Source organism: Durio zibethinus, chromosome 12 (assembly GCF_047325235.1).
Source record: "Durio zibethinus cultivar Kanyao isolate XHJ-2024 chromosome 12, ASM4732523v1, whole genome shotgun sequence".
In the NCBI taxonomy this organism is placed as follows: Eukaryota; Viridiplantae; Streptophyta; class Magnoliopsida; order Malvales; family Malvaceae; genus Durio; species Durio zibethinus.
In genome coordinates this window covers 13957370-13973666 of record NC_143173.1, presented here as the reverse complement: position 1 = coordinate 13973666, position 16297 = coordinate 13957370, and the positions used below count along the sequence as shown (strand labels likewise).

General features: G+C 33.2%; 2 protein-coding genes and 1 non-coding gene across 3 annotated transcripts; 2 read left to right on the top strand and 1 right to left on the bottom strand.

Moving 5' to 3' along the window:
* Window positions 1-291: 291 nt before the first annotated feature.
* On the bottom strand, window positions 292-7392 carry LOC111297366 (DNA topoisomerase 2-like). Its single transcript, XM_089740654.1, has 19 exons — window positions 6783-7392; window positions 5995-6287; window positions 5751-5817; window positions 5396-5666; window positions 5110-5309; window positions 4776-4985; window positions 4536-4649; window positions 4339-4449; window positions 4059-4223; window positions 3611-3952; window positions 3354-3487; window positions 2928-3273; window positions 2665-2851; window positions 2515-2564; window positions 2011-2436; window positions 1738-1924; window positions 1559-1617; window positions 1342-1438; window positions 292-1080 (listed from the first exon to the last, which is right to left on the bottom strand). The coding sequence occupies exons 1-19, from the start codon at window positions 7332-7334 to the stop codon at window positions 479-481; spliced, it is 4413 nt and encodes a 1470-aa protein (XP_089596780.1). The 5' UTR covers window positions 7335-7392; the 3' UTR covers window positions 292-478.
* A 2051-nt stretch (window positions 7393-9443) lies between these two features.
* Window positions 9444-13403, top strand: LOC111296416 (triosephosphate isomerase, cytosolic). Its single transcript, XM_022890704.2, has 9 exons — window positions 9444-9597; window positions 9855-9930; window positions 10467-10590; window positions 10899-10983; window positions 11069-11201; window positions 11699-11793; window positions 11976-12054; window positions 12727-12809; window positions 13159-13403. The coding sequence occupies exons 1-9, from the start codon at window positions 9559-9561 to the stop codon at window positions 13207-13209; spliced, it is 765 nt and encodes a 254-aa protein (XP_022746439.2). The 5' UTR covers window positions 9444-9558; the 3' UTR covers window positions 13210-13403.
* A 2490-nt stretch (window positions 13404-15893) lies between these two features.
* Window positions 15894-16041, top strand: LOC149515741 (small nucleolar RNA snoR143). The gene has a single exon (XR_016326389.1). It is a non-coding gene; the product is annotated as a small nucleolar RNA snoR143 (small nucleolar RNA).
* Window positions 16042-16297: the final 256 nt, after the last annotated feature.

Genomic DNA, 16297 nt, shown 5'->3' with positions numbered 1-16297 from the left:
TTTATTTATAGAACAAACAACCTCACCATGCTAATTCTCATCTCATGCAAGAGTCCTCTAATATCAAACCCATGCCCAAAGACCACACAAAGAGATGACAATGGCTTTAGAAAATGGAGTAAATGATGCTGTAGTTGACAAGTTAATTCTCCCCATAATACAATCCATTATCAACAAGAATTCAAATCAAAAGTGTTTCAAAGAGAGCAGAAGTACCTCCACTGCTGGCTCACTGGCTGAAGGGAATCAAAAATGAAAATGAGTTTGTTAATCTCCTCAGTGGCCGCTGGAAAGCAAAATCATAGTCATTCATTACATTCAACAGCTAGAATTTTAATTTACACGCTTCAATCATCAAAGACAACAAGGGTAAAAAGTTCAAAGTGAAACAAGCCGCAATTTCCCATTAATCCCAGTTCTAGATAACTACTAGTGTTAATAGTTCATGTTCCTGAACAGAAGAAAAACATCCAGTTATTTAATCTTCATCTTCCTCAAAATCCGAATCATCATCATTGGTGGCATTGTCAGTCTCTGAACCACTATCCACATAAATTGTCTGCTTGCGGTTGAGCCTTTGAGGTCTGGATCTTGGTTGGATAACCTCAGTCACTTCTTCTGTGTTGTTTTCAGACATAGAGGAGGAACCAAGTGTTTCTTCACTGTCAGTTGTTGTCTCTAGCTCTTTCCCAACCCTGCCTAAGATTGAACCACTTTTCTTGTTAAATGGAGATGCCCTCATCTTCCTCACCTTCTTCTCTGGGGATATACCGGAATCTTCTGCGGGCTTCAGCATTTCTGTTAAAAGCTTCTGCTGTGCTTGAGTCTGCTTGCCTGCTGCTGGCCCTCTTTTCTTGGCCACTGCAGAGGGCTTAGCTGCTTTTGAATTTGCGGCAGGTTTCCTTCCTTTCTTTCCTGCTTCTTGAGCTGCTACTACCTCCAAGTCTTCATCACTGATGTCGATTTCAGCTATGCTCTCAGAAATCTCTGAAAGAGATGTTACTGGCTTCTTCTTAGCAACAGCCCTTTTGCTAGGTTCTTTCTTCCCAGCTGGTTCTTGGGGCACTTCAGTTTCCATATCTGTAAAATTCACCATAGACAAAAAACTTGACGACCCATCAAATAAAATGTTCTTATGAAAATAGAAACACTTTCATTTCTCAAATCCATGTGACTTTGTTTCTGGAAACCCAATCTACGTCAGTTTAAAAAGTGCACCAAAATGTTTCGTTGTCTCTCTTTGGCCACATTTCACTAACATGGTAAGTAAGTAACACTGTGTTTGCAATTGTTCCTAAGACCCTGGATAGTGAACGGTGTGATTCTGTGATTCAAACATACCAGCTGAATGATCGGGAGAGGACTGAATGTTATGCTTGGCAAGTCGCTCCCTTAGATCAGGAATACCAAAGTCCTCATCGTCGTCGTCACTGTCATCCTGCCAATAAACATAGAAGTAACACTAATGAGTTCAAAGAGCACCATATTCAAAGAGCACCATATAACAATCAAACACTTATCATTCTCATTATCATCCTGACATGCAACAGAACAAGACCTTTTTCGCCTTCTTTGAGCCACCCCTGCCTTTGGGCTTCACCACAGCTGGAACATTCTCTGGTAAATCAAGTAGAAATACTAATCAGTTTTGAGGAAAATAAGAAACCCAACAATTACAAGACTGGGAAAAAGACAACCTTGCCATAAGAGAACTAGTAGATAGAATCACAAGCTCACCTGTTTCCATTGCTGAACTGGATGAATTTTCCAAGGTTTCTCTAACAGCTTGTGCATTGTTGTCTTTCTTATTTATCTTCCGTGGGATTTTAGGTGCTTGTCTCTGAGCCCTCTTTCCAGCTTCACCCTTTGCTTTGCCTTTAACTACTTTTCCCTCTTCCTCTGCCTGAGCAGCTTTATCTTGCTCCTGATTATACAACAAAATATCATAACAATGAGAACAAGGATAGAACAAGTACTAAATTTAACAGAAAACAAGTTTCTGGTTCATACATCAAGCTGCATCTCAAGATCATCGAGATCTTTCAGCCATAAAGACTTTGGAGTGGCTTTCCTCAAATCTTCAACATCCTGCTGGATCTTATCCCTATCAGAACAAAGCTCATTGACCTTCTCGAGGGTCAGACTTCCAATTGGCATGGACAATAGATAGTCATAATCACTAGCCGTTACTCCTTTTGCGCTAACCTCAGAGTTCTCCTCAGTTTCCTCTGTATCATCAGTAGCCCCAGCCACGGCTACTTCAACAGTTTTAGACTTCTTTGGAAAAGGAGTAAAACCTTTCTCTTGCAGCTCAAGGAATAGGTCAGCTCTCTTTCTGTTGTTTACAATGATTTCCCCCTTTACAACACCAAGGATAAACCGAACTTTGTTTTCCATTTTCAGCAACTCCATTTCAAGATTGGACAACAGAAGTTTCTGCAGCATATGATAGGTTTTAATCAGTATCTCTGTCCAAATAAAATACTTTAGGTGCGTGCATGAAGATGAGCTTACCTTTCTGTTCTCATAAAATTCAAACCTTAAGCGAAAAAACTCCTCAAGAACTGCATTTAGACATATTAAGAAGTCAGTGTTGCAGCAATATACATGTTATGCAACCAAAAATGGAACACCAGCACCAAATTGCAATATTTTAGCACATACTTTCCTCTGGAGTGTCGTATTTCTTAATCATCCCTCTCGAATCAAACAGGTGCATGTTACTTGTGCTAATTGCTGTTGTTAGCTTAAACTTCTTTAGCAAGCCCTCTTGCTTGACTATCATCAAGTTCTCCTCAGTCAAGGTAATCTCAAACTCTACAGTTGTATCATCACCATATTGTCTAAATTCCTACAACCAGTACACTAATTTATGAGATAAAAGCCATAAACAATAGAAAGAGCCATTTGGAAGTAGGAAAATTTACCTTAATGAAAGGATCATTTCCCGTTATGATGGAATCCAAAAACTCCTTATAATCTTGAGTCCATCTACGTATTGGCAGTTCCGTTATTCTGAGTGTGGTCTCATCAACCTCCTCTATAATTCCACTAACAGTGTAGGTAACACCAGCTTCCTTTGATGCAGTTTTCTCAATAGACCCTTTGAATCCTCTGTACCATGGATGCATGGGCTCCATTTCTTCACCATTCAACAAACGCCTCACATTTGCAACTATATCTCTCGGGTTATAGTTTGGAATGTAAGAGCTCCACCCTGTCCCAATTCCTTCACTTCCATTGACGAGAACCATTGGTATAATAGGCACGTACCTAAACGCCAGAACAAAGGCATTACCTTTATGTTTACACGGTTTCAAGTAAAGTATTTGGTACAGTAAATTTAAATTTACCAGGTTGGCTCAATGGATTGACCATCTTCATTCAAGTAGTCTAGCAGGCCATCATCATCCTTGGGGAACAGATATCGAGTAATGGGAGAAAGATTGGTAAATATGTACCTAGCACTCGCAGCATCTTTGCCACCCTGTGACACATGAAAGCAACAGATTGTGCATGACCATTGAGTGGAAAAAAAGAGTAATAAACCTTCTGATGTGATGGTCTGAACTCAATTCAATTTTAATAACCACGAGGAACTTCAACTAACCTGGTTACGAGTGCCAAATTGACCACCTGGATGGAGAAGGTTCAAATTGTTACTGCCCACAAAATCTTGTGCCATTCCAATAATGGTACTAGAAAGACTCTGCTCACCATGATGGTAAGCAGAATGCTCTGAAACATAACCAGAAAATTGAGCAACCTTTGCTTCTTTGACAAAATTCCTCTTGAAAGAACAGAAAAGGATCTTTCTTTGACCAGGCTTCAGGCCATCAACCATTGAAGGAATTGACCTTTGAAGATCAGCCATGGAAAACAGAATAAGTTCCTTATTAATGAAGTCAGTATATTTGATGAGCGTCTGATTGTGATCAAGGTGAGTGCCAGGCTGCAACTCATAAAGGTAAGAAAATTCCATTAAGAGGTTATTTCACAATTTAGATTCTCTAGAAACAATGCATTTTAGGTTAACATATACTGTAACGACTCCAAACCTCAAACTGTCGCAGCCAATTCTTCCTTGCTTCTATCTTCTTCTTACTAAATGCAAGCTCTATTGCATCCCCATCCTGGTCACCTTCCCACACAAATTCTTTCTTGTGCTTGTTAAGATCTTTAAAGTATTCCTTTCCTTCCCTTGATGTGCTTGTTCCCAACCCCTAAAATGACATGATAAAATTATGGAAGAAACGCTACAAAACCTCAAAGCAGCAGACAGCAGAAACCTACACTGCTTGATTGCTTCGTTAGTTGTAAATTAATGAAGACACAAACCTTATAGTACTTAATTGACCAGCCCTTTGCATTACCCCCCAAACTTTCCTTCCAAGACTCGTACTCAGGCATGGAATAAAAGGATAACTCAGTTTTGTTTTTGTGAGTTGCCTGTGCAGAGAGTAAGCATAAATGTAAAAAACTCTCTTCATGATGTTTAACCAGTAAAATCTAGCTACCTGAATGTACATACTAACCTTCACAATTGGAGTTATAAACCCAACCATGAATGATGGAACTTTTAGCAGTGACGGCCAGAAGGAATGAATGAAATTGATCAGTAGCCCTTTAATATGGGAACCATCATGATCCTGAAGAAAGTGCACAATGTGAGATTCTTTCAAACTGATCATGAGCTTATTAGCATGAAGACAACAAAGAAAAGATAAAAACAAACATATTAATCCAATAATAAAACTGCTTGAGCTGCATTAAACCTGATCAGTCATTATCATCAAATGCCCATATCTCAAAGACTTGACACTAGAATACTCCTTGCCCTGCTGCAGTCCGAGAATCCGCTTGAGATTTTGTATTTCTGCATTATCCATAAGTTGCTTATGGCTGGCTTCCCTCACATTGAGAAGTTTACCTCTCAATGGGTAGACACCATAGTGATTACGGCCTACAACAGCAAGCCCAGCCACCTGCAAAATGTTTAACACCATTAGGAACTCAAAATAACCCTAACACAATTACATTGTATGAAGAGATTCACCTCATACTACAAGTGATAAATGAAACTTGAACTGTTAAAACATGGCAACTTACCGCAAGAGATTTTGCTGAATCTCCTTCTGTCAAAATCAAAGTACATTTATCAGAATTCCTCCCTCCAGCTTCATTGGCGTCATCTAGCTTGGGGATCCCACGAATACTTCCTGACTTCGTTCCATCAGTCTTCTTAAGATCTTTGCTATGCCTGAATTCTGCCCACGAGAGCAAACTATCCACAACTCCAGACTTTGCAACTGCAACGTCACCCATCCAAGGACCATATTAGTTAGCAATTTACTGCTTAGCATAATGTACATACAAGTGATTTATTTTAACAAACCTTTCTTCAAAAAATCTTCTGAAAGTTCACATTTAGAGCCGAAACTGCTCTGACGAAGTGTCAAAGTTTCCTTGGTTTGAGAATCAAAAGCAGGGTTGTCAATAAGAGAATTGACAAAAACCCACAGATGGTTCTTCACATTATGTGCTTTGATATTAGCATTCTTGTTCTTCTTATTTACAACATTCATCACATAATTAGATATCTGATTAGTAACATAGTCAACATGGGTTCCACCCTTGATTGTAGCAATCCCATTAACAAAGCTGACCTGATAATCAGAGAAAAAAACCAAACATTAACACAACTACTCTAAAATCTAATCACAACAACTTTAACCAGACAAGAAAAATACCTGTTGAAACTGCCCTTCACTGAGACTTACACAAACTTCCCATCTCGCATTAACTTTCTCTATAATCCTGGTAAAACAAACAAATGCCTATTAAGTAAAATCCCTTCTTATATATTTTTTTCAAATCCTGGTCACTCAAACTAAAAGTCTTACATTCTATCAACAGATCACACATGCAACACTGTAGGCAAAAACCCTTCAACATTAACATAACAGAAACCTTAAAAAAAATTATAATAAAGACCTTGGGAGAGGTTCTGGCTTATTTTTAGAGGCAGCACTAAGGTAAAGGTTGACATAATCAAGAAATGATTTCACAGGAATGCGCTTCCCATTCAGCTCAACCTTCACAGTCTTGCCAAGACAACCGGCTAAGTCAAACACCCTCTTCCTCATCAATGCAACCACATCGTCCTCCAAGTGAGTCATGTTAAATTTGGCCAAGTCTGGCTTAAATGTAACCTTGGTCCAGTTCTCACCCTCCTTACACTTGGTTATAGCAGGTTCAGATTTCTTTCCCATGTTGTTTGAAAACACCTTCAAGAAAAAATGAACAATTTAACTCGTGATTAGACCTACAATTTAAAATAAAATATGGTGATAGCATACTTTAGCTAAAAAACATATATGGATTTACCAAATCCAAAAAATATATTTTGTGTTTTAGAATTGATACAAATTATGACATATAATTGCTATTATTTTACAAAATATAAATATACAGAAGGTTATTTTTACTACTTGTTATTAATATAAAACATGATAGAATAACATGAAACAAATATATTTCATATGGATAAGAATATGAAAAATGAACACAAAAATAATACAGTTTAAAATTTTAACAACAATTATATATGAATTAAACAAAAAATTTATATATTTCATATTTTCGTGTTGATATATACATGTAATTTTTGTGTAAAATAAGATACCAATATATGAATTTTAATACTCTATATAACACAAGTCTACAAATTTACTTAATATTGGTTACTAAAAAAACACCCAAACACACTTTTGTTCAATTACCTGCTTATACTTCTTTAGCCGTTTCCCATCAGCGGTTTCAATAACAAACTCAGTCGAAAAGATATTGGTGAGCTTAGCACCGTACCCATTTCTCCCTCCGGTTGTCTTCTTTACGGTATCATCATAATTACTACTCGTTAACAAATGCCCGAAAATCAATTCCGGAACGTAAACCCCTTCTTCCTGATGAACCTCAACGGGAACTCCATCTCCGTTATTATAAACAGAGACCAAGTTCTGTTCGGCGTCGATCACGACCTTAAGGGAATCCATCGACGGATCCCGTTGCTTGTTATCGGCGGCGTTGACTAAGATCTCGTCAAAGATTTTGTAAAGACCTGGAACGAATTTAATGTCACGGTGGACCATCTCGTCGTTCTCGTAAACCCAGAGACGTTGAGTGTGTTGTTCGATTGAGCCGATGTAGGTGTCGGGTCGGAGGAGGATGTGTTCTAATTGGGTTTTCTTTTGGTAGGTTTCTTCGATTGTTTTCGAGGGTTTCATGTTCGCGTTGTTGCTGCTCTGCAGCGGAAGCTTCGAATCTGCAACCATGGCGGATTTGGGTTTTTTTTTTTCGGAGAAAGAAATGAAGGCTTTGTTTGGTTGGATTGGAGACGTTGCGGGAAGCGGTGTTCATGTAATTAAGGAAAGGGGCTGAGTGTTTTCGAATTCAAAATTTGAAAATTTTGGGCGGGATTTAGGGAAATTTGAAAACCAGCTTTTTCATGCTACGAAACACGATTTGGAGGATCGGACGGCTATGGTTTTTGCGATGTCATTGAAGTTTTCAAAAAAAAAAAAAAAGAAGAAAAAACTTTTTGACGGTCGATTTCAAAGACAACGGTTAATTATGGAAGTCTGGTCACAGACTCACAGTAATCAGTAACGGTCAAATTTCTTTTTGAAATTTATGCTTAAAATTTTGAAGCCAAAAGGTCAAAAAGTTATAGAACAAAAATTTCATAATTATTTAAGTTTTGATGTTTTATTTTAATAAATTAATTAAATTTTTTTTATTTTTAATTAGTTGAATTAATAAACATTTATTTTATTTAATTAAATTTTTAATCATTTATTTTTATTACAATTAAGTATTTAATTTAAAGAAAATAAATATTAACAATCAATTAATTTTCATCTAATAGAAACTAAGTCAATTGTATGCCAACTGTTTACATATTCAATGCATTCTAAAAGAAGCAATAAGTAGATTACTCTATGAAGGAGTATATTGCTTTACTTCTCTTTTGAAATGCATTCTAAAAATAAAAAATACAAAGAGGTAATCGATTAATTTATATAAAAAAATTATAATTTTAAAAAAATAATTTTTTATATAAAAAATTTGATTATTTAAATAAATAAATATATCTATAATATTTCAAAGACATATATTTAAAATAAAAAAATATTTTATTAAAACAACATAATTTAAAATTTACAATTTTAGAATTCACCAGAGATTGAAGTAAATTCGATTAAATCCAATAAAATTCTAAATTATTCTCTTCTTTCTCTCATATATTTTTCACTTAAAAGGCAAGTTGCTATACTATTGTTTATTACAAAAAATCTTACAAAGACAAGCTATATTCATTCTTGTTAAAGTGTAATTACTAGTTGTTATACTAATGCAATGTACAAATAAATAAGATTTCATTGTATCTTGAAAGAGTTTCAATTCATAATCTTATACAACATAATTAATTATGATAAAATAATTTTTTTAAAAAATGACATTTACAACAACGTTAGATATCTTTGAGCCATTTTGTTCGTGATTGAAAGTTCATAATTGTTCAACTGATAATTTAATAAAAATACTACAAAAAATTCATAAGAGAAAAAGTATCAAGTTGTATCTTATAGTTTTATATTCCATATTATTTTTCTAACAATTATTTAAGAAATTCTTTGCTAACAGAAGAGGTATTACTTTTTTAATTTTTTCAAGGTTAATGTTAAATGTATTTTTATTTAAAATTTATATTTAATATATTATTAATATATTATATCATACATTGTTGATGAATCATAAATAATATTTAAAACAAAAAATTATTTTAAAATATATTTTAAGATTAAGTCAATTTACTTTTTAAAATAAAATTTGTATAAAATATTATTATATAATTTACTAATAATATATAATATTTATACATTATCGTCAAATATAATTTTTTTATTTAAATGATTTTCATTTAATATAAAAAATTATGTTATTATAAATTGCGAGTCTTCTATTGTATAAAGTCAAGACTCCATAAAAACAAGACTATGATAAAAAAACATTGACTTTACTTTACAAGCAAAGAAAGCCAATGATTATGTGGCTAAACGAGATGCCTTAAAAAGGTTAATAAAAATATCTTCGAAAATTGAATTTTTTTCTCTATTAAATTTAAAAGTATTTATATTAAAAACAAATAAAAAAATTGCTTAAAAGTATTAAAAAAGAAAATAAAAGAAAAAAATATTCACCACATCTGCGCATGAGGCATGATGACATGTGAGTGGAGGGCGTGAAGGGTAGCCCGCGAGGCGATGACGTGCCCACTCCACACAGCATCAAAATCCGAAAATCTAATTCGTTATTGCAGTTTTACTTAATTACCCCTAACTTTCTGTAAAGAATATCCTAATCTGTTGGTCACAATAGTAATTTCACTTAATACTAAGTTTTCTCCGTTATATCATCACTCACCCACCACAAGCCGAAGCCAAAATTCAGTTTAGTTTTGCGCTTTGTTGATTTTCGTGATCGTCGAGAAAAAAGATGGGAAGGAAATTCTTCGTCGGAGGAAACTGGAAATGCGTGAGTTCCTGCTTCGAAATTTTCTCTTTTTTTTTTTTTTTTTTTGAAAATTATTTCAATAACTTAATATTATCCTATGATGATCTGTTCGGTTCCTCGGAAAATGAATATTAGCTTTATCTGCTGTTAATCACTTATAATAGGGAAAATAATTAGCTATTAATTTCATGATAGATCTTTAACAGTGTATTATTGTCTGATTTTTATTTATTTTTATTTTTAATTTATAATTTAAAGCATAAAATAAATGTTTGTAGAATGGAACCACTGAAGAAGTGAAGAAGATAGTAAGCATTTTAAACGGAGGAGAGGTGCCTTCTCGGGATGTTGTTGGTAAGTAAATCGATTTTTTTTTTTTAATCTTCTTCTTTGATGATAGAGCAGATTAGGGGTGTAATAGAGTCTGGGTGAGAAGCTTGGAGTTTGACTCCAAATTTGCTACTCGAAATTCGGTTTGATCTCAATCTAATTTTTAAGTTTGAGCTTCATTCGAGATAAATATCTTGTTACTCAAGCTTACTTGATTAGGCTCATTTAATTAAAATTAGCTCGATTCTCATCCTCGATTTCAAGCTCGATTATGTGTTTAAACTCGAGTTTGAATTGATATATATATATATATATAATGGTAAAATAGTAATTTTTTAATTAAAATTTAATAGCTTGATTAGGTTAACAAGCTACTAGAGTTTGACATTAAGATGCTCGAATTCGACTCCCTCGATAAGTCAAGCTACTCGAAGTTGACTCGAAAATAACCGAATTGAATTTAAGTTTTATCCAAACCAAGCCCGAGTAGCTTGTGAGCATTGATATATACACCCCTAGGGCAAATGGCTTATTCTGAGCAACATGTTGTCCTTTTGCAGAGGTTGTGATTAGCCCTCCATTTGTGTTCCTTCCTTTGGTAAAAAGTTCACTGAAGCCTGATTTCCATGTTGCTGCTCAAAATTGTTGGGTCAAGAAAGGAGGTGCTTTCACTGGTGAGGTTAGGTATGCCCGGATTTGCTATCTACTATGTCTTGTTTTTTAGTCTTTCAATCAATTTTATTATGTTCTTTAATAGACTTGCACTTTGATTCCTCACAATAAGATGTTATTCTGTTTTTGCTCAAGTAAACATATTGCTATGGTTTTTCTGATTCTTAAGAACAAATATAATCTTGATAAGTTAAGGAAGGGTGATGCTTTTTTTTTAGGCAAATGCTTCATTTAATGCAATTTGATCCAGCCATCTGTTTGGTTTGATGGACAACAAATTTTTTAAGCTAATAATTCATGTACTTTTTTTTTTTATTCAGTGCAGAGATGCTTGTCAATTTGAACATTCCTTGGGTCATCATTGGTCACTCTGAGAGGAGACTTATTTTGAAGGAGTCAAATGAGGTAAGCTATGATTGGCTTTTGCTCATTTTTGCCTGTCAGTTAAACTTTCAACCTTCTGTTAACAATTTTGGTTCTTTTGTTTTAGTTTGTTGGGGATAAGGTTGCTTATGCACTTTCTCAAGGCTTGAAGGTGATAGCTTGTATTGGGGAGACACTTGAGCAACGTGAAGCGGGATCTACTATGGAGGTTGTTGCTGCACAAACTAAAGCGATTGCAGGTACTTACTTGATGCTTTCTTTCCGTTTGTAAAGCCTATGGTGCAATTCCTTTGCTGATACTCCTAAAATTTCTATATGTCAAGGTAGCAGACCTTGTGTCCGCATGGTCAGTATTTGTTTATTGTTTAGATGCTATGTTTGTTGGATATTTTGTTGAAGTACAACATGTTTTTATTCTATATTGCATGCATTGTTGCAATGATTTCTTTGCATATTCTCGCTTTTCTTGGGAGAAACCTATTTTGGACGTATAACATTATGAAATATTTCTGTCTTTCTGCATTGCACTTGTTATCATATAAAGCCTGGTGTTTTTATTCTATTTTCAGAATAATGTTTGTGTATTCCATAGATCTTCGCGTCGAAATGGTTACTCACCTTGGTATCAGTTTTCACCCTGAAATTTTGTTTTTGCATCAATAATTTGAGTGCTAACTGCTACAAAATCTAAGCATCTGGCATTCTGGCTGGTTTACTGTGTAATTTCCAATGGCAGCAAAAGTATCAAATTGGGTGGATGTCGTTTTGGCCTATGAGCCTGTGTGGGCTATTGGAACTGGGAAGGTTGCTACTCCAGCTCAAGCTCAGGAAGTATGTTTTAATTTCAAAACTTCATAATGGTGTTTCTTGACTTACTTTTATGCTGCACACAAGAGTAGATGGTAAATTCTTAGTTCAATTTTGCATCTAATTTCTATGAATAATGTGGGTGTTCTTGCACATGATTTTCCTTAGTGAAGTTTTACTTAACAAAGTTCTTGTCTGTGTAATAGGTACATTCTGAGTTGAGGAAATGGCTGCAAGCATATGTCAGTCCTGAAGTTGCCGCCTCAACCCGGATTATTTATGGAGGTATTCCATATCATCTGAAACTCTTGGTTCTTGATCTTATCCTTAAATTACTCTTACAATCCTGGGTGAAAGTTCAGTAGGTAGGCCCTTTTTTAGAGTGTTCATATTCTAAAGATAATGAACTTCATAGTTCATAAACTGAAAAAGTTTCTGTAAAATACCTGCTAAATATGTCCAGTTGCATCTCAGTTCTCAAGGAACCATACATTACTCATATTGCCTTTGGAGGAGTTTTTTTTCTTTTTTTGGCATATAACATACCTTGAATAATCTTTTATGTACTTCGACTTGTCTAGATCTGTTTTAATGAGGGGCTGCAAACTTAGACTGATCTTGTCCGCCAACGTGACTTAATTTGGTCAATGAACCCATTCGCGACAAGTTTGGCCAAGATACATTTCAAAATAACATCGAAAAAATTTCGACCTTGGTTTTATTCTAGTAGCGTGGAGGGATCAAAGCTTATAGAGTTTTAGATGATAAAGCTTAGAAGAAGAAATCATTGTGGGCGTAGGTCTATTTTCTTGGCTAATAGGAAAATAGTGAATAGATCGGCAGTTGGCATCACCCTCTCTCATAATAGGAAAGATGGAAAAGAATATCAAATATCTTGCACAGGCTGAGATTGCTTATATTCGATGAATTTGTCTTTTAACTGGATACATATATCAGGGTCTGTCACTGCTGCAAACTGCAAGGAACTAGCAGCTCAGCCAGATGTTGACGGTTTCCTGGTTGGTGGAGCCTCACTGAAGGTAATAATGTTTCTACTCTTCTATCCTCTACTCTTTTTTTCATTTTTCACTTTTGTCCACACACCCATGTGTGTATTTCTTTATGGTAAGTTGTATTTAGATATGATAATTCGTGTATTCAAGTTGTATTTTACACAAAAATTACATGTCATAATTTGTGTCAACAACAAAATCACAATTACTTTTTTGGTTTTGTCAAACTCATATGCGTTTACTAAAATTTAAACTGTATCGCTTTCGTTTTTTTTTTGAATTGTTTTCATATCCTGTCATCGTGTCTTATTTTAGATTGTCTAAGTCTAGTTGTATTCCTTATATTTTGGGCTTATGTTTATTGTCTTCTCTCCAGCCGGAGTTCATTAATATTATCAAGTCTGCCGAGGTGAAGAAGAATGCATAAGTTATATAAAGTGTGAGAGCTGTTGTTGGAGAGGTATAGAGTCTGTTCCATATGAGTTTATAAAGTGCACTACTTTTTCTTAAATAATTCAAGCTTTTATTCCTACTACCAGCACTTCTAACTGGATTTTATGTACTAATAAATTTTACCATTTCCTTATTAATGCATTTTTCATGGAGTATGTTTATTTTGTTTCTTTGTTTGCATTTATTCATCAATGAACTTGGCAATTCGTGTATCTATATCTTATCTAAATAGTGCTAAACACGTGTAAAATACTAAAATTTTTATATTACAACTTATGTCGATATGCGGAACTAGATGTAACATAATTTTTTTTTTATATAGTTGAATTAGAGTTATAGAATATAAATTTTAGTTTGTTATTAATGTCAAATTTATATATAATTTTTGTTAAAATTTTAAATTATCATTTTTTTTGGTGTTATTTTCATGCCATGTTATTTTATTAGATTCAGTTAGGTTTTTAGGTGGTGGAATCAGTATGGAATAATTGGATTTTTTTAAAAATTTTTTAGTAATACCTTTGATAAGATAATATTTTTCTCTTAAATTCTGGCCTTTTTTTTTGTTATATTTATGTATTTTACTTTATATCATGATTTTTTTTCTCTGTGTGCGTTTGTGTAAGTTAAAAAATTATCTTTCAAATAAAATTATCATAGCTTTGAAGAAAATTTTAATAAATTTATTGCCTTTTATTAAATTTAATAAAACCAATGCATAAATTGTAAAAATCTTTCTTAAAATAACATCTTAATTGTCTTTAACTATCGCTTTGTAAAAATCGATTAATCCGACCCTTTTAAAATACATTTATGAGATATATATAATAACTCTATAGTTCCGAAAAATAACTGTTAATATGCGCCAAACAGGGGGCTTGTACGCGAAAGTAAAAAAAAAAAAAAGTTGTCACAAGAAGAAATTCCGATGACATAAGTGATCGGTATGAACTTCATAGGAGTTGCTAGCAAAAACGACGGCAATGTGGAAAATCAATGACTTACATTTCTCTTGCATTTCAATTTTTAACAGGGAAATCGTAATCATAGTAAGCAACTTCTTTGCCAACTTTTCTACATGGATGTTGCCTTAGCTATGTCGAGTTAACCCGTTCCCAACAGGTTCCGGCTAGATTTAATTTCACGGGATCGGTTTTCTTTTTTTAAATTTGAGTTTCGGGGTCGGGTTGGATCGGGTAAAATAAGGAAACATTCGGGGTCAGGTCGAGGTCGGGTTTGCCTAAAACCCGATCCGATATTATATAAAAAATTATTTTTTAATTAATTATTTAATTTTTTATTATATATATTTATATAATGATATTTTTAAATATTTATATTTTAAAAATAATATTTTATATTTAAAAATAATAATATTTTATTAATTTTGGGTCGGGTGAGTCAGGTACGATTTACATGATATCGGGATCGGGTTAGATTTGAGTATGAAAAACCAAAAAAAAAATTCGGATAGGGTCGAGTTCGGAGCGAGCAAAACCCGCCCGAACCCGACCCGATGCCAACCCTATTAGCTCCTATTGAAAGGAGCTAAAATGTATCTGTATACAGCAGTGCATAAGCACAATTCCATGTTTTGTAACTTTATATATATATATATATATATTGTATTTGAAACTATAAGATTTAAATTTTTAATTTTAATCATTGAAATTAAAAATTTAATATTTTATCAATGGATTATAGTTTGTTGTCAACTTTATATTTTTTTGCTTTTATTACTTCCATGAACACAAAGTGAAAGTTTATTTTAGTTGTAAATATGTCCATACTTTATTTTAGAAAAAATATTCTTATACTTTAAAATATGCATAACGATTTATATATTTATATTATATAAAATATTAAAATTTATATGTTTATATTATATTTTATATAAAAATTACGTGTTATAATTTATGTTGATATAAAAATATAAAATATATTTTTTTATTTTATTAAATTTATATATAGTTATTATTAAAATTTTAAGTTGAATTATTTTTGTATTTTATTTTTATATCATATTTGTATAATATTATTATATCTTATTTTAAATTATCAAATATACTTTAGAGTTTAAATATAATTGAGAAATTAAAAAAAAAAAAAAAGAAGAGAAATTATGCTCTACACCCTTCTTTACTAAAGAAATAGGTAAAAAAAAAAAAAAGACAAAACCAAAATAAAACAAAAGGAGTAGCAAAGGCAAAGCCCAAAAGAATATAAGAAAAGGCGAAGCCATGGGCTCTGCTAATTAAAACCTAACCCTAGCCCAAAAGGTCAAAAGTCACTATAAATATATAATGAATCAGAAAACTGTCTTCAAGCTCCTGTTTCTAAACCTAATCGCCTCCTCAACAACAGCAGTCCCCAGCTTCAAAAACCATGTGAATCAATGGGTTCTGCATTTGAAAAACCTACCTTCGTCTAAAATTTTCTTAAAAACAAAGGCTTCAGTGGGATCATCAATTTTTTTTCTTTTTTTTTCCCATTTTCCATCTGGGTTTTTCCCACAGTGCCTCAAAATCCAATCTTTTACACTTGATTTGAGCTCTTAACCCTTTCAAGTTTTCATTTTCTGTTCTGGGTTTTTGATAATATGTGCACTTGTTGCATTTTTAGGGGAAAAAAGCAATTTTTTTTAATGCTTTGTTTCTTCACCAACAGTGCAAAATAGAAAGCTTGATTTTGCTTCTTTGGAAACAAAGAATCAAAATAAAGCAGCGGCCAGACAACCGTAGGGATGCTATCCACAGATGAAGGGCAATTTTTATCCCTTTTTGTTTACTGATTCCATCCCACATTTCTTTTTTATTCACTGTTTATATAGTAATCTCATTAAAATTTTAAGTTAATTTGGCTTAATATTCAAAAAAAATTTTAATCAATATTGAAATTTGGGGTTGAAAGGGATTAAAGTTTTCTGATAAGATTGAAATTTGGGTGAAAAAATAATAAGAATTAATCTAATATAAATTGATCATTACTGATATATATTTGATATTGCTTGTATTTCTTATATTTTTAATATTATAACTATTATAAAATAATAAAATGTTTTT

Excerpts from the sequence above, each read along its gene's own strand:
- LOC111296416 (XM_022890704.2), top strand. The coding sequence starts at position 9,559 with ATGGGAAGGAAATTCTTCGTCGGAGGAAACTGGAAATGC. Across the intron at positions 9,931-10,466 it reads GCCTTCTCGGGATGTTGTTG|AGGTTGTGATTAGCCCTCCA; the intron begins GTAAGTAAATCG and ends GTCCTTTTGCAG. Across the intron at positions 10,591-10,898 it reads GCTTTCACTGGTGAGGTTAG|TGCAGAGATGCTTGTCAATT; the intron begins GTATGCCCGGAT and ends TTTTTTATTCAG.
- LOC111297366 (XM_089740654.1), bottom strand. The coding sequence starts at position 7,334 with ATGGTTGCAGATTCGAAGCTTCCGCTGCAGAGCAGCAACAACGCGAAC. Across the intron at positions 3,953-4,058 it reads ATTGGCTGCGACAGTTTGAG|CCTGGCACTCACCTTGATCA; the intron begins GTTTGGAGTCGT and ends TATGAGTTGCAG. Across the intron at positions 2,852-2,927 it reads GAAATGATCCTTTCATTAAG|GAATTTAGACAATATGGTGA; the intron begins GTAAATTTTCCT and ends TACTGGTTGTAG.